This window comes from Pezoporus flaviventris, unplaced genomic scaffold, assembly GCF_033815535.1.
Source record: "Pezoporus flaviventris isolate CSIRO_AGI_PZ_B2104156 unplaced genomic scaffold, CSIRO_AGI_Pfla_v1 ptg000191l, whole genome shotgun sequence".
NCBI classification, from domain to species: Eukaryota; Metazoa; Chordata; class Aves; order Psittaciformes; family Psittacidae; genus Pezoporus; species Pezoporus flaviventris.
The window spans coordinates 539,678-559,264 of record NW_026892739.1 but is presented as its reverse complement, the minus strand read 5'-3'; the positions used below and the strand labels follow the sequence as shown (position 1 = coordinate 559,264).

General features: G+C 46.4%; 1 protein-coding gene across 2 annotated transcripts; it reads right to left on the bottom strand.

The window, feature by feature from the left end:
* Positions 1-486: 486 nt before the first annotated feature.
* LOC133262161 (S-adenosyl-L-methionine-dependent tRNA 4-demethylwyosine synthase TYW1B-like) lies at positions 487-17,856 on the bottom strand. 2 transcript variants are annotated; one of them, XM_061441110.1, is made up of 5 exons: positions 17,698-17,856; positions 11,805-11,857; positions 7,768-7,877; positions 3,739-3,916; positions 487-1,048 (listed from the first exon to the last, which is right to left on the bottom strand). In XM_061441110.1, exons 3-5 carry the CDS (start codon positions 7,835-7,837, stop codon positions 766-768), a joined length of 531 nt encoding a protein of 176 aa, XP_061297094.1. In that variant the 5' UTR covers positions 7,838-7,877; positions 11,805-11,857; positions 17,698-17,856; the 3' UTR covers positions 487-765. The 2 variants fall into 2 exon arrangements, 1 of the variants encoding a protein (XP_061297094.1); XR_009741226.1 differs by lacking the exons at positions 487-1,048; positions 3,739-3,916; positions 7,768-7,877 and adding an exon at positions 10,297-10,322 and having other exon boundaries at positions 17,698-17,851.
* Between the last annotated feature and the right edge of the window lie 1,731 nt (positions 17,857-19,587).

Here is a 19,587-nt window from a genome sequence, read left to right as displayed (position 1 = left end):
GTGTCCCACAATTACACCGAGCCTCCCAGGTCTACTAACACGGATTTGGCAGAAAATGGTCCACCACTGTCATCTCAGAAGGCAGAAAATCTCAGTATTCAAATGAAACAGTCTCTCTTGGCTGCTCATCTCAGCAGGTAACACGTCACCTTCTGCCAAATCAGTAAACAGAAGTACTTGCTTCCATCAGAGCTCAGTCTCAGTAAGACAGACATGGAAGCACTTAGCAAATAATGTCATGCTGGGACCACGAGTGCTTCATTAATTACTACAAAACTTGTTAAATGGTAGACTACGTTCTGAGCTGACAGCAGCAGCCGTGATCCCGTGGGCCCTCAGATCATGCTCAGCTCTCTCCAACAGACACCAACTACTACAAACCACTGACAGTGGAAAGGGTCATCCTTGCTGTTACACTCAAATCTACTATTATAAATCAGATTTCTATGTAGCAGGAGCTACTGAACTCCATACTGTAAAGCCCTTTATCTACTGCATCCTTTGAGAACCAGTGCTAAGAGTCACATGGCAATTTATGACTCTTCCTAAGCTTCCCTGGATTTCCAGTTTTCCTTCAGCAGCCTGCTTGCAGTGTAAATGCTCCATTAGGAAATGTTCTATTCTTTTATAATCTCTTCATCTCTCATAGCATCTTATATTCACAGCAGAGTTTACTGTCCCATTTGACACATATTCTGCTCTCTTTTTGTCATTACATTTCTCCCCATATGGAAAACTGATCAAACGTGCTGGACTTTATACACTTCAATGTATAAAACATGTAAATATGCTCCGAATACACCCAGAACCCACTCCACGGTCCATCTTAAGCCTCTCAAGTCTTCTCCGTTTGTACTGAGTGGATACGGCCAAGAAGAAAGAATATTTCAGAGCACACTCTTTACTGGGTACCTTTTCAGACAAGGCCTTTAAACTGTCCAGAAACCTCTGCCAGAAATCCCTGAAGAGGGGCCAATCAATTCTCTTCAGGCTTTCCTTGGTGCTGGCATCCACGCTGACATACAGCTGCGTCACTGGCTCAAGGTTCCTTGGAAATAAAAATGAGAAGGCAATTGCTGTCTTCAGCCATCACTGCTAGCTGAATTTGTGTTTTCCTACCAAAGCACACATAAAATACAGGACTTCTAAACAAGCTCTGCTGCTCCAGTAGCGACAGGAACTATCCAGTGTTTACAAGGAAAACTATCCAAGTCCAGAGGTTCATCTCCATCAAGTGACTATCATCTTAATAGCAAGACATTATAACTTAACTTTCAACAAATACACCCCAAAGCTAAGAATATCACACACAGAGGCCTTGGCAGACGGTTCAATTATCTTTTCCTTACTCAACTAAAACATACATCACTCCAGCATTAGCTGTGGCACGCGCAGAAAGGCTTCCCAAAGCAGGCTGCCAGGGGTTACTACAAGGCACTGAAAGGCTCTGCTTCTCCCCATGGTTACAAACTATAAAGCTCAGCCCCTTCCCCACATTCTATTTGCTCTGGCTAATGGAGACATAATCCCGTTCGAGAGAAATGCAGCCATCATTCAGCTGCTTTCTACTGCCGGACACACTGAACTCACCTGGCCTGCAGCTGCCATCAGTCAAGTACTTTTTGGAAGGGAAATCAAAGCTGCTTAGAAAATGAAACCAAACACAATTCCCCAGCATGTTCTCCTTCCACTTCCAAGGCTCTTATCTTGTATAAATCCCGCACTCCAGTCTTTCTGGTCACAGAACGCCAGTGAGCACAGCATCTGTGAGCCCAACAGCAGAACCTTCTAAAAAGATCACACTCTCAGAGGAGGTTTAAAGAGCCTGGGTAGAGTCTAACCCCTTCTGTAAACTCCAAGGGTATAAAGGAGAAGCAGCACCACTGCAGACCATTGGCAAACAGATAGCGACGGACATTAAAAGGAACAACCTAAAACAAGCTCCCTTGTCACAGACAAATCTGATCAAGCCAGTGAATGTAACACACGTCCACCCTTCATGGCATCTTCCGTGGAATGATGCATCCTAATTGTACCACGTATCTCTTCAGCTCTCCACGCTTTCAGGACATTTTGCAAGGGTTATTTGGGAAGTCTCTTAATGAACAGGCTGCTGTCCCAGCTTCATTTAGCTCTTTAGACAAGAAGAAATTAGAAACTATTGTTCAGCTGCCAACAGTGACACCTAAAAATACACCACCCTCTGCCCTCCCCGGAGGTGAGAAAGGGACAAGAAATTGTCCAGAATGAGACCAAGCATCCAGGAAAAGCCACTTAACATGGACACTCAAACAACCTCTCTGAACACATTCTGCCTGTATTTAGAAGCATGAAATAGCCCAGAACAAACGCAACATTTTAGGTTTTAATAAATAAAACCAACTGTTTTGCAAAGAAGCTTGTCTGGCCTTGCAGCCCAAAGCCACAACCTCAAAAATGATCAAGTGTTCTAGGAGTGAGCGGATTGAAGTATTCAGTTTCAAAGTACATGGCCAAAACACTCTTTTCTTTCCTTAATGCTGCATTTGCCCAATCAAAAGGGGCTCCAGGGAAGATGGAGCGAGTGTTTTCAAAACATGAGCTGAGAAAAGTCACCTCTTCTCCGAGGATCTCGATCCTCAGGACAGGCAAGAGCCAGACTCACTGTTGTACTGGAGAAAATTAAGGAATTGGAAGAGATCCCAGGGAGGGATTTCTGCCCCACGTTGCTCCAAAATGGAACGGTCCACAGGGTTCTGTTATGGCTCAAACTGGAGTGACGCTGACCTTGTGCATGTTCTGCCATAGGGGAACGAGGAGAAAGGGCACAAACTGATGCTCCTGGAACACAGCTACGTTTCATACTCAGCAGGAAATACTGTTGCATAGTACTAGGATGGATTTTCCAGCGTTCCTCCTACTTTATCGGTTGTCATTTCCAATCTAGCTGAGATCAAATTCACTGCATTACCACATCTGAACTCGGGTAGTGATTTCCGACTGAGTAGCACAGCACAACTCAAGAGCAATAAATTGCTCTCAGGCCTCCAGCCATGAGGGGGATTCCCCAGCCAGTCAGGAGACAGCCTGGGTCAAGGAGATAAAGAACAGAAACAGAGGAAGAGGACTCAAGCCAGTAACTGCTCAATACATGCTCATGTGCTATAAAACCTCCTGTGTGTGCCTGGAGACAGATGAAGCTGCACTCATAGAATCACAGAATCACAGACTGGTTTGGGTTGGAAGGGACCTTAAAGCTCATCCACTTCCAACCCCCTGCCATGGGTAGGGACATTTTCCACTAAAAGACCAGGTTGCTTCAAGCCCCGTCCAAACTGTCTTCTGCAGTTAGAACAAAGATCAGACTGCAAGAGAAGCTCACAAATGAAAAAGGCAATTTACAAGCCGAGTCTCCTGCTCTGGCTCTCAGAAACACTTGCACTAGTTATCATCCATGTCCCCAAGCCCAATACGCAGCTCACTCGCTCTTCTTCCGCTGTACATCCAGGAGGTACTATATTATATCCTCTTCCTTTTCAGAGGTAACCCCACTTTAAGAGATACAGAAAGGAAAAATCAAACTGGTAGAAAAAGGGATGAGAAAGAGCATGGGGAGACAAAGGTTAAAATCAAATAGATGCGATACTGAGTGGGCTTTTTCACTGTCAGCACAGAGCTGATTGATGAGCAATAAGTGGAATTAAAACACAAGTCTGCACTCAAATGTTTTAGTAGGGAGGTATTTTGCCCATCTCTTACCTAATCTCATCTGGGAACTGTGCATTTGTAACCAGGAAGGTAGAGATGCTGTGCTGGTGCAGGAGCCTCACAAACCGGTTGATCTCCGGGTACATGATGGGCTCTCCCACCAGTGACAGTGCGCACTGCTTTGCGGTCATTGCTTCCTCAAAGCGAGCTGCTTGTAATCCTGAGACGCCTGCAAATAGAGGGAAAAACAGGGTTCTGTTATGGCTCGAACTGGAGAAAAACAGGCTTAAATCAACTACCACCCCCACCCAAACCATGCATCTGTATCAAAAATAAACCCTGGCACAAGGAAGACAGAGCAAAACCAGCTGGAGCCCTCCTCAAGGGGAAGGGACAGCAGGGCACAGCCAGTGTCCATCAACCCACAGCACAGAGTATGCCCAGATACACGGAGCTTGGGATTTTGTGTGTCCTGTGAACTACTGCAAGTAATCTTCTAGTAATGTTCGAGTCAAGCTTTCCATTGCTATCACCTCAGTGTAGCTGCCTGGACTCTGAGATGGAAACACGGGAGAAAGTTTAATGCCACTTGACATAAGTGGCTTGAAAAGGAAAAGCAGGGTATGCCTGCTTCTGCTGCTGACCCACATGGTCCCAACAGCCCCAGAGGGAACAGCTCCCCAAGAAGCTGGGCACACTCCCCACACAAAGCACCAACAACCAGGTCCAAATCCATACTGGCAACCACATGAAATGCAACTCCACAGAGGATGTATTCAAGAAGAAAACCCACCACGTGACACCATCCTGAACAGCAAGAGACATTCCAAGAACAAAAAGAGGAAAACACCAGGAGCTCAACTGCAGCATCCATGTGAAAGTGCTGTCTGCAGGCTTAACCAACCTGAGCCACATGTGTTGCGCCCATCAGAGGGCAGGGAAGAGGCAAATGCTCCTCCTGGAGTCCTCAGTACAGGAAAGACATGAACCTGTTGGAGAAGCTCCAGAAGAGAGCCCCCAAAATTATCAGAGGGCTGGAGCAGCTCTGCTCTGGAGACAGGCTGAGAGAGTTGGGCTTGTTCAACCTGGGGAAGGCTCCAGGGAGACCTTATTGCAGCCTTTCAGTTCTTAAAAGGGGCCTATAAGAAAGATGGGGAGAGACTCTTTAGCAGGGCCTGCTGCGATAGGATGAGGGGTGATGAGTTTAAACTAAACAGGGAGATTCAGGCTGGATGCGAGGAAGAAATTTTGTACAATGAGGGTGGTAAAACCCTGGCACGGGTTGCCCAGAGAGGCGCTGGATGCTCCATCCCTGGAGACATTCAAGGCCAGGCGGGATGTGGTTCTGCCAGCCTGATCTAGTTGAAGACGCCCCTGCTCATTGCAGGGGGATTGGACAAGATGAGTTTTGAAGGTCCCTTCAAACCCAAACCATTTTGTGATCCTATACCAGACCACGTGTTCAGATATGAAATCAACTGCCTACAAATAAGCTTTTGTTCTAAATATGTCCCTGCATGTTTCTTTGACATGCCTCAATGTATTCAGATAATATCAGAGGGTTTAGATGGGAGATTGGTCTGTTTTAAAGAAACCAAAGCCTTGAGTTTCAAACCAGGTCCTCAGCTCACCTTGTGTTGCCTAGAAGCTGGAGCTCAGGCAGTACAGAAAACTATAGGCTATGCTCCAAAGCCCAGATAAAAAGAGGTGTTGGTGGATATTGCTTCAGCCTCACATAGAAAAACTGGTCTGTGATAAGAGCAGAACTTGGTGCATGATAAAGCAGCCACACTCAGCCCTGAAGATGTGACAGGACTAATGGTTAATGCTGTACAAACCTGCAGTACTAAATGAGACCTTCATTTGAAAAGAAAGCAGCATCTCAACCACACACTGAGATTAAAGGATAACTTTCCTGTTCCTAAAGCTACTTGAAGGTGGCTTTGAATTTAATTAATTTCTCTCCCTCAGCACCCTGCCACTGGACGATGACAATCACCCTGTGCCAGCTTTAGAAGCAGACAGAAAGTAATTCCAACAACATGTAAAGTTTGAGTCACTTTCTCAGAGCAGCTGACATCAAATGTAGCATAGGGGACATACACTGCGGAGAGGGCAGAGGTTTTGTAGGAATCATTTGACTACACAAATCACAAGATAGACAGGGATAAACTAAAAAAGGATTAGTGTGTATTCCAGGGAGTGTGTGAACTCCCCTGCACTTCGGGCTGCCATACCACTACAGCTGTCAACCTCTGCTCCTGCAGATGAGCGTCCTCCTGTCTTCAGTCAATGCACTTCAGCAAAGTCAGAGCCTGGGCAGATTTTGGAGGGCATGAAGCAGGCCCAAGGCAGTGCAGGAACTTGGAGCCATAGGAACATGAGTACCATCTACAAGAGGCCATGGTGTACAGCTTTCAGCTGCTGCTCAAGCTCAGTTCTCAGCAGAGCATGCAGCCATGCCTCCTTTGATCAGCACAGCTCCTCTGAAGAGCTGATCCCAGCTGCTCTCCTACTGGTGTGCTTTCATTTGGGGGAAAAAAGCAGCATCTGGCACATCTGCCTAGAGAGGCTGGTTGGTGACTTCGGGTACCAGCCATCACAAGTGACTGGGGAGACAAGGAACTGGTTTTACCCACTCTTACACCAACACACACAGGTAGCCTTAGGATTTCCTAGTTCAGGTCATGCATTTTTGTTTGGGTTTTCACTTTTCCCAAGTGGAACCAGAGCTGTATTATCAGACACTGCCCATCTCATAACTTTGAATTACATTTCCATTCTGTGTGTGCCCTTCACAAGGGAACAGAGATTTACCAGCCACTACCTACAAAATGCATCCAACAAATAAACTGCTTCCCACTCTTCCACCTTAGCTCCCTATCAGCAAGATGTCTCCCCAGCCATTAGCCTAAAAGAATGATGTGATGTTAACCACCACCTTCAAAAACAGTGCACGCTTTGACAACAATAAAGATAGTAACAATAAAGATGGCAACAATAAAGATGGCAACTCTAAAAGCATGCACAGAAGTTCTTAACAGGACATAAGGCTACTCTCTAGGATATCCTACAGGACACATGGTCCCCAAGACTTCTATTCCTTCAAAGAAGATCTCAATTTTACTGCACTGCGTGGAATTAATCTTGGAATCCCAGACTGATTTGGTTAAAGCTCATTCAGTTCCAACCCCCTGCCACAGGCAGAGACACCTTCCACCAGAGGAGATTGCTCCAAGCCCCATCCAACCTGGCCTTGACCACTGCCAGGGATGGGGCAGCCACAGCTTCTCTGGGCACCCTGTGCCAGCGCCTCAGCACCCTCACAGGGAAGAATTTGTGCCTAATCACTAATCTCAATCTACAAGAAATAACAAACTCACAAAGAGTTCCTATGGGAAGCAAAGTGCAGGACTTGGTGCTGTGTAACTGCTGCTTTGGTCACAAACAGATCTCCTCAATAATTCCTGAAAATAAAAGTGCTCATCCATTAATGAGAAAAACACAATCCCCAAGTTTCAGAGCGAACACAAAGCTCTCAGTGGATTAAGCTTGGGCAGTGTATTTCCTAACAGGTTACAGGGTGATTCCTTTTGCCTTCTGCCTGCCCACACTTTTCCATAAGAATCCACATTCCTCACCACCCAGGCCAGCCTCAAGCACTGTGGAAGCCTCTGTGCACTCCAAATAAAATGATATGACAATTACCAAGACCCACAAGAAGCAACTCCACACTAATCCCTTAAGGCAGCAGTAGACATCCAATGGCTGACTCATGTTCTAATGTCAAAACCAAGGCAGAACATCTCAGAAAACAAGGTGTGCCACAACAGTTTCTTCTCACCTCTTTCTCCTATGACGAATCTCATGCCTCCTTCCCAGCAATTCATAGAATTATAGAATTATTTAGGTTACAAAAGCTCATCAATCCCGACCATCAATTCCACACCGCCAAGTCCACCACTAAACCACACCCCTGAGTGTCACCTTTTTAAATGCCTCCAGGGATTTGCTTTGAAGATGCTGATGCTGCTTATCTTCCAAAAGCATCACTCACAGGGAAGAAATGGGAAAAGTTACCTTTGAACTGCTTGATCATATTCTGATGGTTCTCAATAGCCTCCTGCAAGATCATTTCAGGTTGGTCCATCTTCCATTGCCACTCTGTGCCCACTGGATTTGTATGATGTCTGAAGGAAAAGACAGACAGAGTTATACACAGCTATTTGTAACACACATGGGAAGGACCCATCTGACACCTTAGGGACTTAGACACAGTTTAATAATATTAAAGGCAACAAGAAATTCTCAGTAATACCCTGCTTCTGACACAGCTTTCATATGTCGTCTCTGAACACCTAGGCTCTGGTTCCCCCAGAAGGAAGAATGGACCTCACAGTTTATATGAAACTTGATATACCTATCTTGAATCACAGGTAAAAGGTCTTTAAGCCAAAACGATGCTCTACAGCAAGAAAGACCTCTGCAAAGAAAGAAGAGGTTCTACCTCCATTTGAGAACACAGCTATACATATCACTAGAAAAGAAAGGTCCTAAGGCATTGAGCTGAGATGTTAAGCAGTTCTTCCCTGTGAGGGTGGTGAGGCACTGGCACAGGCTGCCCAGAGAAGCTGTGGCTGCCCCATCCCTGGCAGTCTTCAAGGCCAGGCTGGAAGGGCTTGGAGCAATCTCCTCTAGCGGAAGGTGTCTCTGCCTGTGGCAGGGCGTTGGAACTGGACGAGCTTTAAGGTTCCTTCCAAGACAAACCATCTATGGGTTTACAATTTATGCCAAGCCTAAGGTGTACATCAAGCGAGCCTTGGGATGTGTCTCAAACTGAGCCTTAAGTCTTCCAACTCAACAGAGGTCCGAGAAGAGCAAACAGCTGCAGTCCATGTGGAAGAAAAACAATTGCAACCCGTTTCACACGAGGTAAATAAATGAGAATATTTTTCAGCCCAGTCCCCTGCAAAGCTGTTTCACTCATACAGGTTGTTGCCATTAGTTAAAGAAGCATTCCAGCTTTCATTATCATTAGGGCTACTGTTTCCACATTTCCTCTTAAAAGTGACCAATGACAGTTAGGGGATGATGAGGCAGAGGCACCTGGAAGGTATCATGCATGGAGATTTATCCCAGCTACTCCACTGTTCAATTGACACTTGTCTGACTTCCTTGGTTCAGCCCCGTACTCCAGACACAGGCTGCTGCTGCTGCCAAGTAATACCGAGTGGGTCATTTTGAGGGGAACAGTGTTAAATGGCCTGCAGTGCAACATCAGGAGCAAAATTCCTTGCTCTGACAACGCTATTGCTTTCTATTTGCTGTTTATGATGTACCTGCTGTGGAGGGACAGAGGGACAAAATGCATGGCAATCCTCTCCCTACCAGTCCAGTCACCACTGCAGAATTAAATGCACCACTGCTAGCTGATACATGAAAAAAAAGGAAGACAAAAGACACAAGCAGTACGTTTTCCTTCCCAGCCATTAAATTGCTCTGAAGAAAAGCAGCAAAAGTTGCACATTAAACTTGCTATTTGCTGTGTTTGTTCAAACCAGGATACGATGAAAGCCCATCAAAAGCCCCAATTAACATTTCAGAATACAAACTTCAGAGGATGACCAGTGTCTAATGCTTACACCTAACACTAACATGGGACACAGCTTCTCCAAAATTGTCTCCAAAATTCTAGCAGTCCTTCTGCACTAATGCTGCCATTTCAATACCCTCATGAAGTATTTCCATTGTTAAAACTTGAGGACTATGAAACAGAAAAAGTGGGGTTCAGGAGGAATTTGCCTGGGATTGCATGCACACTCATTCTTTGGGATGGAATGGGTATTTCTGGCAACCAGGTCCCTGGGGAAGGCGTGAATACCAGAGGAAGCACAAGCCCCATCGTATGAGTTAGCTGGCAAGACAAAAGAGCTCAGAGAATAACCTCCACGTCCTCCCACTCAGCGCACTTTCACGTCACTGAGTTTGGTTTTGCTGAGTGTCTCTCACCAACCCCATCCTGCGCTCTCCCAGCCTGGCAAAACCCTCCCTTGGCAGCCCAGTGAGTGAGCACCGCTGGAGCTGCTCGCCGCTCCCATCCAGGCAGAGCTCATTGCCTTTAGAGAACTAACACAGTCATTCCCCTAAGAAGAGGGGTCACTTTACTGACTAGAATGGAAAGTCATCTAGGAGAGACTGCTTTAGGAAGGCAACAGTTACCAAGTCATCACTTTTCACTCGCTGAGACTGCAGCTGAATTGGTGGGGATGAAGGTACCTGAAGTAAGAAAAACGGTCCAATTTCAAACCAAAGATACTCATGTTGCTTTGCACCTTGGTGGCTTTGCACAAGATGGGCCAGCCCATGCTCTCTAGAGCACCAGGAGCCACATGGAATCTCAGACAATGATCTCCAGAGGGAACCAAACCTCTACCAAGTGGGAATTGCAGAGCAGTACACGGAGAGGTGTGTGTCTCCTGCATCCCCAATTCCTCCTTCACTGGTTCTCAGCCAGTCTGACAGAGGACACAGCTCTAGGGAAGGTAGCACCTCCTCAGCCTCCCAGATGTGGAGCCCAGCCACCCAGCTCGCATCTGACCATCCCACACCCATCCTCCTCGGCCTCGGAGCATCGACTAACAGCAGAGAAAGACACAAACAAATTCCAAGAACATTAAGCTGAGTGCAGAGCTTTAAATCTGCTCCCCAAGCACATCTGCAGTTTTCAGTCACTAAAAACCTGGGTGTCCAAAGTCACCTGGGACACACAGTGCAAGCAAGAGCACGTCGCAGAGCAGCTCAGAATGATGACAGATGCACCCTGGGGGAAGAAGTCCATAGCACACAGATCATGGAATCACGGACTGCTTTGGGTTGAAAAGGACCTTAAAGCTCATCCAGTTCCAAGCCCCTGCCAAAATGTGACAATGGTACCTTTCAATCTACCTTCCTCCACCTGAGGAGTCCTGGTGATCCAAAGGGAAGTCTTCACTGAGCAGTGGGGAAAGAACACGCAGGTGACCCCTGACAGATGCACAGCCTTGCTGTGCAGATGGAAAATTAAACAAAATGGGAAATGCTGCTTATTCCACCCATTCCTCAAACAACAGAGACTTCAGGAGATTCACAGATTCGAGGAGACCAAGGTCAGGTTGGACAGGGCTTGGAGGAACCTGCTCTAGTGGAAGGTGTCCCTGCCCATAGCGGGGAGTTGCAGCTGGATGAGCCTTAAGGTCCCTTCCAACCCAAACCACTCTACGATTCTATGAGATTCTGGATTTCGTCAAACAGGCAAATCAACACTCACCCTAAAATTTGCAGCTTTTAGGCTGTTTCCCAGCATATGACAGAACACAATCTTTTTAATCTGAGCTACCACTATGAAACTCAAAACTAATGCTTCCAGCCCCGCTCCTGCTTTCACCCCATACAAACCCCAAACAAACCTCCTGAAGATACTCACATATTGGTGTGAATCTGAGTCAAAGCCACTGCCTGTAACCAATGTCAGTGTCTAGAGCACTTGACATTCAATTCCTGCTTTAGCTCCTCACGCCCTGGGGATGCAGCCCAGCACACAGGAGGGTTCTGGGCTCAAGCACACACTGAAGCCAGGTCATTGGGAGCTTCTCGTCACCCAAATCCCCAAGTCCTTTTCCTCAGGGCTGCTCCATCCCATCCCCACTAGACTGTGGTCACAGTCCCACAACAACAGGTTCAAATGCCCTCGTGTGCCCATTCCAGGGGAATGACAGACTGCAGCATCTTTGTTTCAGGGACCTCACAGTGGTGATGAAACCTTCCCACTTCTGTGTGGTGTTCTGCTCCTGCTGTGTACCTCAGGAGGCAGGAGTTACTTTAGCAGACAGCAGAATAACAGGAAAAAAACAACAGAAAATTATATCCCCAGCTCTTGGCCACAGCCACATGCTCACTCTTCGCAGCAGGATTTTAATAGCTTGAAATGTAAAACTACAGCTTGGAAGATGAAATTTGGTTTCATTAATGTAATACTGCTTTTTTTAAACAATATTTCATTTGGAAATTGTACTACCTGAGTAAGTGTCTACTTTTTTAATTTCAATTTAGAAAGTGAAAGAAGGAAAGAGAGCATTTACCTTTGTCCATCGGCAGAGCTTCACCCCAGAATGGCTCCCAATCAGCTTGTAACCTGGAAACCAACAAAACAATAATCAAACTATTGATTGGAACCTGCAATAACTCAAACACAAAACATGCCAATTGGTACACCAAATTATTCAGCATCGCAGTCTCAGCACCGCTCTTTCCCATTGGCCCAAGGTGATGCTACCCAGTGCCCACTCACAGTATTTTCCATTTCCTTCTGGGAGCACAGGGGAGCAAAGGCCATGGCTGCCCAAAGGGCTTCAGACAACTTGGAACACTTTCTCCTCACCGCATATTTAGTTATATTGCTCTGTCTTGCTTGAATCAACAGAGGGTGGCCAGAAGACTTCTCCATGTGACAGGAAGGCAGACTAACAGGTCTAGCCTCTTAGCGGAACGTGGAACACCTCGCTGACCCCAGGGGGTTAGGATATGGGAAGGACCAGGACAGGGAACCAGAAGCGTCTCCCCCCATCCCTAAGCCACCATCCCAGAACAGACTGTTCCCCAGAACCACAGAGACCTAATTCCCACTGCTTCTTGGTAGGTCTGACCAGCCTGGAGGACATCTGATTCAGCAGGGAGGGCAGAGGCAATGAACCACAATGCAGGGCTCAGCTTGAACCCAGACTTCACAGGTTCACCAGTTCCACCTCCACTGCCCTTGAAGGAGCTGCAGAGAGGGAGCCGTTGCGTTATGCCCAGAGGAAAGCTGATTTCGCATCACTTCCCTGCTCCTCAACCAAGATCAATACAATTTCATTTCAAATTATTAGCCCAGGAAGATTAATTCCACAGCATTTGTTAAGCACTAAGCACTATTACTACCCAAACTGCTTGAGTTGGGTTCTTTTTCTCTTTGAAAAACGTGCCTAGGGACCAATATGTCTGAAGGATTAAAAGTCACTTCAAAAACCAGCATAAAAATAAGAGGGGTTTGAGCAGCCTGACTGTGTCATCTGAAGGATTAAAAGTCACTTCAAAAACCAGCATAAAAATAAGAGGGATCTGAGCAGCCTGACTGTGTCATTCCCACTGCAGCACTTACACGTCGATGGCCTGGCTGTCCCCAAACCAGCACATCTCAACTGACAGCTTTAGGCTGACATTTATATTAACGCTTTCAAGAGAAAAATCGACTTCTAGGTATCAAGTCTCCTTCCTGCCAAGCAGCATGAAATTAACAGGGGAAAAAAGCCTTCTGCTCACCAGAACTGCCCATCATCTCCTACAGCAAGTAGCACAGTGAGCCTGCTCATATGTCACCATGTGTCTCTTGCATGGTGAGGTCCCAGGGGAGCGTGACTGCTCCCCAAAGTCCCCCACAGCTCCGAGGACACTAAGCCATGAACTACAGTGAGAGCTGCACCAGCTCAAAATTAAACTGTGTGAAGATGAAGATGTCTGCATGGCTGAGGACACTCCTGTCTCCTCACACTGGTTCTATCCTTGCAGGGGTTAGGACAGAGGCAATTTTAGCCTGACCAGTCCCCCGAAGCAACTCTCCAGGAGACTGTATGGACAGCACAGGGGGAGTGGCTGCAGGAGCAAGCAGTGGGGCTCCCCTGCCCCATTAAGCAGGGCTTTGGGGACATCAGTGTCAGGCTGCTCCTATGTCCTGAGATCCTTCTCCCCATCCAGCTCCGTGGGAATAGACAATATTCCAGCCTTTTCCTCCCTAAATGAATAAAGCCCTATACAGCATGGAAGAAAGAACTACTGCAAGCCAAAACCAGCCTTGGTATTCCATATGGCCCATCATTCAGTCCTCTCCTGGAGAAAGACATCAGCACTTCTAATAGGGAATTTATAGTCTCAAAAGCCAAATGTGAAAAGGATGCTGCATTCCTGCTCCCTCTACTACAGCTGCCCAAGGCAGGCTCCTTGCTGATGGCAACCAGCACAGCCCCAGCCTTATTTGTTCACTTTTCAGAATCAGCAACAGCATTCATGTAAGATCATTCTCTCACAGATCTCTTGTCAGTAGAAGTAAGACGACTGCTTTAAAATGGGGTTTAGGTTAAAATTAAATTGGAAACAGGACATGCTCACCCAGATCTGCTACCCAGTTGTATGACGGAAGAGATGAAGCAGCTAAACTGAGCAAGGTGTCAAGCTCTTTAGTTACTTAAATCAACTTCCACCATGTGGAGAGCCCACAGCTTCCTCTGAAGGCCAAGAAAATTGGACCTATTCAATATCAAAACAGAGTCTTACAAACTTCAGCCAGCTTTAGTGACGAGAAGGGGTTTACTCATTTTGCTTGCTGCTGCCAGGAGTCTCAGCTATGGTTACAAGAAGAAACAGCACATACTTGCAGAACTTCAAAACCACTGTGCAAAGCCGTTGAACTTGGGCCTTCACCATGGAGGTAACTGACAGAAAGGGTGGTGACCCTGCTAAGCCACCACAGTCAGCACTGGCCACCCCATGCGTCTTCAGACTTGGAAGTTAGATAAATTAAATCAATCAGAACAGTTGTTACACATCTGCTCTAAGGGAGCAGAGTCTCTCCAGCTCTGCAGAGCCTCTTTCTTCAAGCAGTTGCTTTACGGCTGGCTTGCAACACAGGCAGCCAGGGCAGTCTGGGCTCAAAGAAAGTAAAAGGTTGAAGCGAGACCAAGCAGTGCTAAGTTCCAAACCAAACATGTGAGGACGCGTGTCCAAGAATCAGTCTGAGGGCCTTCTCAGTTCTGTTCAGCTTCTGCTGAACAACCCTTGCGAAAGCTCAGGCCAGCTCATCTCTTCCACCACCTTTGCCACAACTTCACCGGGGCTCTGCCAAGGGAAATGATGGGGAAAAAAAAAAAATCAAACCTTAACAATGGTCCAGAACTCTGAACCTGCCAGGACTCCCCATGAACACGTTCACTTCTCTGCTCTTAAGGCATTACTCATAAGCAATCACTCTGAGTATTTGGATACAACACCCTCCAAACAATACAGACTGTTGTCTCCATGGGACTCTGCTCACCGTCCTGATGCACCTTCAGATATTAAGGCTGAACAAACACAATCCACTTATTGTTTCTAAAGCCCAATATTCAAAGGAATACTTAAATTATAAGCAGGCTGACAGTAATCAGCTCAAGCCCTGACTAAAGTCTTATCTAAGTCTGCATATTAGTTGATCCTGCTCTAGATGATAAACTCTGAATGACTTAGAAGTCTGCCAAGCTTCACCAAAGTTGTCATTTTATTTACTACAAGAAGACATGAATTAAGATTTTGGGTGAAGGGAGTGTTATCATGCAGTAACACTAAGCTGATAAACATTTGGTGATTGCTGGCCCTGACAATCCAACTGGACTTTAATAAGCCATGGGCAGATTTTGAACTGAAGAGACTGCCAGCACCACAGATGCTGACTGCTCCCTGGTATGGGGCAAAACATTTCTGTGACCATTGAAACTGCATCGCAGCATTTCAACTCTGTATTGGAAATAACAGTCCCTAAATACCAGTCCTTTAAAAGTCCTTTCACTGAAATTCAAAGAATTCATTGAGGGACCCTGCAGTACTCTCAGCCACAGAGGTAGGATACTGCCAGCTACATACCCGTGTCGTGTTCCAGGCTATCCAAGGTATTCTGGTTTTGATCGCTTACCAGTACCATACCCATAGCATGTCCTTCTAAGCTCCTGAATACGTATGAATTTTGTGCATATGCGAGCTATTATGCTATTTTAGTTTTTCAAGCGGAACAGATAAGTCAAATTTCTACAAGTACAACTTGGGAACTGCTTTTGAGGACTGCTATTTGATTGTGGCAAAATGTCCAGAAAGAAACCCAGAGACACTTTCCAGTTCAGATCTCTACACCACCAAAAGCTGCTTTACAGGCAAGCCTTTGAAAGCACAGAGCAAAAGATTTAATTATAAAAGAAGGAAGTAGAGGAGTGGTTAAAAAAAAATCCTCAAAGAGTACAAGAAAAGAGACTTACCCATCCTCCTCTAAGAGTGCAGTCACCATTAGCCTGGTGAAAGCCAGTCTGGTGTCACATTGTCTTCACAAACTCAAATGACTTTCAGAAGGCTTTTCCTCCAAGTAACACAGAGCTGGCAAATCAGTGTGGTTCTATCAAGCCATCGCCTTAAATAAAAGCTGCCTTGTTTGAAGCACTGATTATTTGTGGAAGCTGAAACTCGGTGCAGAAAGGGGAACTTCACACTAGGAAACTCTTTACAGGCAAAAAAGATCCCAGTTTTCTGCAAGAATGCAGTTTAAAAGGGCCTGAGCTGAAGTCACTGACACACAGCAGTAACCCATCACCACTGATTTAAGGTGCATTTTGCAAGTGGTAGCACAACTCCTACACTAGAACCACCACCCAAAAGGCAGTGTTCTGCTAAAGCTAGAAAATCAGTAAGGAAAAGAAAACAAGAAATACTGTTGTTGAAAGGAACCCCTTCAAACTATATCACTATTTTATACAAATATAGAAAGAAGTGGAATCTGGGCACTGGAATTTTTCAGATTGCCCAAGCATGATGGAGAAACACCCAGCTTCATTCCTAGCTCTGCTCAGACTTCAAGAAAATGCTTTTAAAAAGCACAAAAGCCTTGTGATTTGCGGAAGGACTTGCTTCCGTTAACTCAAAGCGGGACAGAAGACATGAGACAAGACTGCAGTCAAAAACATTACAGCATTTCATTCTTCAAGTGGCCACTTCTGCAGACCATAAGAAAAGCACAGTTTCATTCACTGCCCAAAACCAAACCAACGCAGACGGGATCAGAAAGTGAACCAGTGTGAAACACCCCTGTGACTGCCACGGCGCAAAGAGCCAGCACAGGCCCTGCACCACAGAACAGCCAGGGCAGTCTCCCCAGCCCACCTCAGGTCCCTGTGTGTCAAAGCAACACCTGAGCTGCCTGGGGGACTTGGTGCCGCTCCAGCTTCTGAAGCGGGGGACTTGCTGCAAGACAAGAGAACTTCCCTCCCCACTGCCCAGTTCTAGACAGCCCTGTCTCCAGCAGCCCACTCCAATGACCATGGGCAAACACATCACCAGTCACTTACAAAAGCTCAGGCTCCAATCTTGGGGAGCAAAGGTGCTGGGATCCCACAGCTGCCGGACTCACACAGGACATGGAAAATCAGAGCCCAGCTCTGAAGCAAGGTGCCTCCACTGCAATAACAGAACTGTGCTCTCAGCAGCATCAGGGGACATTCTACTGATTTAGCAAGCAAGAAAAACTGAACGCATTCTCATCCTAAGAAAGAAAAGACATTAAACTAAACTGCCTTCAGTCTCCAGCTGAACAGAAGCTGCCATCACCCTTCTGCTGGATCTGCCACTCAGAACTGAGGCTTCTGAACTGCAGGGCCCTCAGTCCAGCTCTTCTCAAGCTTGTCCTCCTTTGTTTTGAAAAGGCCATTAAGTTCTCTACAGCTTGTTCAAAGGCCACTCATCTGATCAGCACTGGATTGGTAAAGCTCATTTGAACTACCTTCTTCTCTGGAAACAAAGTTTCAGTAACAAAATCAGAGTTTGAAACAGAAGTAAAAGCAGGGGCACAGCCGATCTTTAAGTATTTTTTGAGGAACACACGCTTTTGGAGCTGAAGGCATGGGGACCATCATCTTCTCCCCCAAGCTGCTTAGCAGCTACATTAAACCCTTTGAACTCTGAAACACTCACCACACTCAGAGTGCATCACACTCAGATGTATTACCCAGCTTCAGGCTCCTTCCCTGCAAGGATAAGGTACCAACAGCCCCTGCCTAAGCCCTGTCCTGCCCCTGCTCAGAGCCTGCCATGACTGAGGGTCCACAGCAGTACCTCTAACAAAGAACACCGCCTGTCACTTGGCTTGCTAAAAGTCCACCACTAAGACTTCAAAGCCTGGGCCACCATCTGCTCTTTGCAGAACCTCACCTTGTTTTGTGAGCGCTTCTCTCAGAGCTGGGCTTATCATCTCTCGCTTCCCACCCTCCTCCTTCCTCCCAGCGTTCTCTTGAGTCAAGCTCATTCCAACACCTCCTTCCTCGAGCTCACGTTCTCTCTGTTTCAAGACAAGGAATTACAACCATTTAGATCCAAGCATCACAGTTTAAATGCTGGGGCACAGTTCAGCCACAGACCTGCTGAGCTTAAAACTGACACGAGTGTCCACGCATTAATTCTTGCATTCCTGTCATTCTGCTTTTTACCCCTCTTCCCATTGGACTCTCACCTTTCAGTTTTAGATTTAAGACAGAAAATATACTAATAAATAAATAAATAAATAAATCACCACACCAGAAACCAGGTGGACTTGTTCTACTAACACAGCAACCAGCTTCAAGCAAGCTAGGCTAGTGGAAGGTAGGTGGGGTGGAACTAGATGAGCTTTAAAGTCCCTTTCGACCCAAACCAGTGTGCGATTCTGTGATTTAATAACAATCTCTAGGGCATTTTAAGAAACAAGCTGTTCGAATCTCATGTGGGATTGGATCCCCTGAGTGGGACCCCCAGGGTTGAAGCCCAGGTGTTTCATGGCTGCACAATAACCTCATCTCTCCACAGAGCACAAACCAGAGGGAGCAAAACATTGCCTGGAGTGACAAGGGTCTAGGGGTGCAGCCCAGGACACAGGGGGGATCTGGGCTCAAGAGCACACTGAAGCTGGATCATGGGGAGCTTCTTGTCACCCAAAAGCCCCAAGTGCTTCTCTTCACGGCTGCTCCATCCATTCTGCCCAGCCTGTGGTTGTGCTTGGGATTGAGCTGTCCCAGATGCAGGACCTTGCCCTTGCCCAACCTCATGAGGTTTTCACTGGGCCCACACATAAGGAAGGAAGCAAGGAGATAAAATCTTCATCTTTTTACTATTAAGTATCAAACAAAGAGCTTCTCCTCCCACAGGCTACCATTCAACCCAGAACTAGGCCCAGCCATTCAACAGGAAAAGACAGGCACCATCTGAGCACAGATTTGTGAGCTGCTCTGAGCAAAACGCTATGCAGGATTTAGAAGTGGACACATCCTGGCCTGTCTGATCTACAATCTCATGCCAGGTTAGTTCTCCCCGAAGAACCAAAGCTGCGTTACGGAGCACACAGAATCATATCATACAATGGTTTCTGTTGGAAGGGACCTTAAAGAGCGTTACATCTGGTTCCAACCCCCTGCCATCATAGTATTAAAAAGGCAGGGATTGACTTAAGTACAAAAGAAACATCCTGCCCAAGACAGCCTTCCAATACAGGAAAGGTCTGTCTGAATATCAAGGCTTTGCCTCTAGTGCCTCTTACAGCAGTGTCTGAGGAAAGCATCTGAACGGAAGAACAACAAGGAAAACTGCCTTTCTGGCAGGGCAGAAACACTTTTCAATACTCATTTTTCCTCACAGGGATGACAATTCCCCTCCCCAGGCCCGATGGAAAGCCTGTAAGGAAAATAACCAGTTGTTTTTCTCTGAGCTGCACCACCTCACTTGTTCAGTTTGGCAAGTGACTGGCTTCAGGTATTTCTTGTGGGAAATAGAAGTCACACCCTGGGAGATTTACTTACTTGATCAATAAACCTTTCATAGCTATTATTTAGGGTTTGAGTGGTGAGAGCAGAGTTAATTTTCCACAGAGCAAACTTCTCAAGTCCTGGGGATTTAGCAGAAAGTCCTGCAGCAAATCCAAGACAAATGACAGTCTTTCCACAACAAATCAAGCAAGCAGTGATAAAAGCCAGCTTCTCAGGCCCTGGAAATCCCACAAAACCAAGAAACTCATCATCCTCTGGTCTGCACTGACAAAAGATGAGAAAACCTGGGGATACACTCCAATGGTAC

Excerpts from the sequence above, each read along its gene's own strand:
- LOC133262161 (XM_061441110.1), bottom strand. The coding sequence starts at position 7,837 with ATGGACCAACCTGAAATGATCTTGCAGGAGGCTATTGAGAACCATCAG. Across the intron at positions 3,917-7,767 it reads TATGATCAAGCAGTTCAAAG|GCGTCTCAGGATTACAAGCA; the intron begins GTAACTTTTCCC and ends CTCTATTTGCAG. Across the intron at positions 1,049-3,738 it reads CAGTTCCCAGATGAGATTAG|GAACCTTGAGCCAGTGACGC; the intron begins GTAAGAGATGGG and ends TTTATTTCCAAG.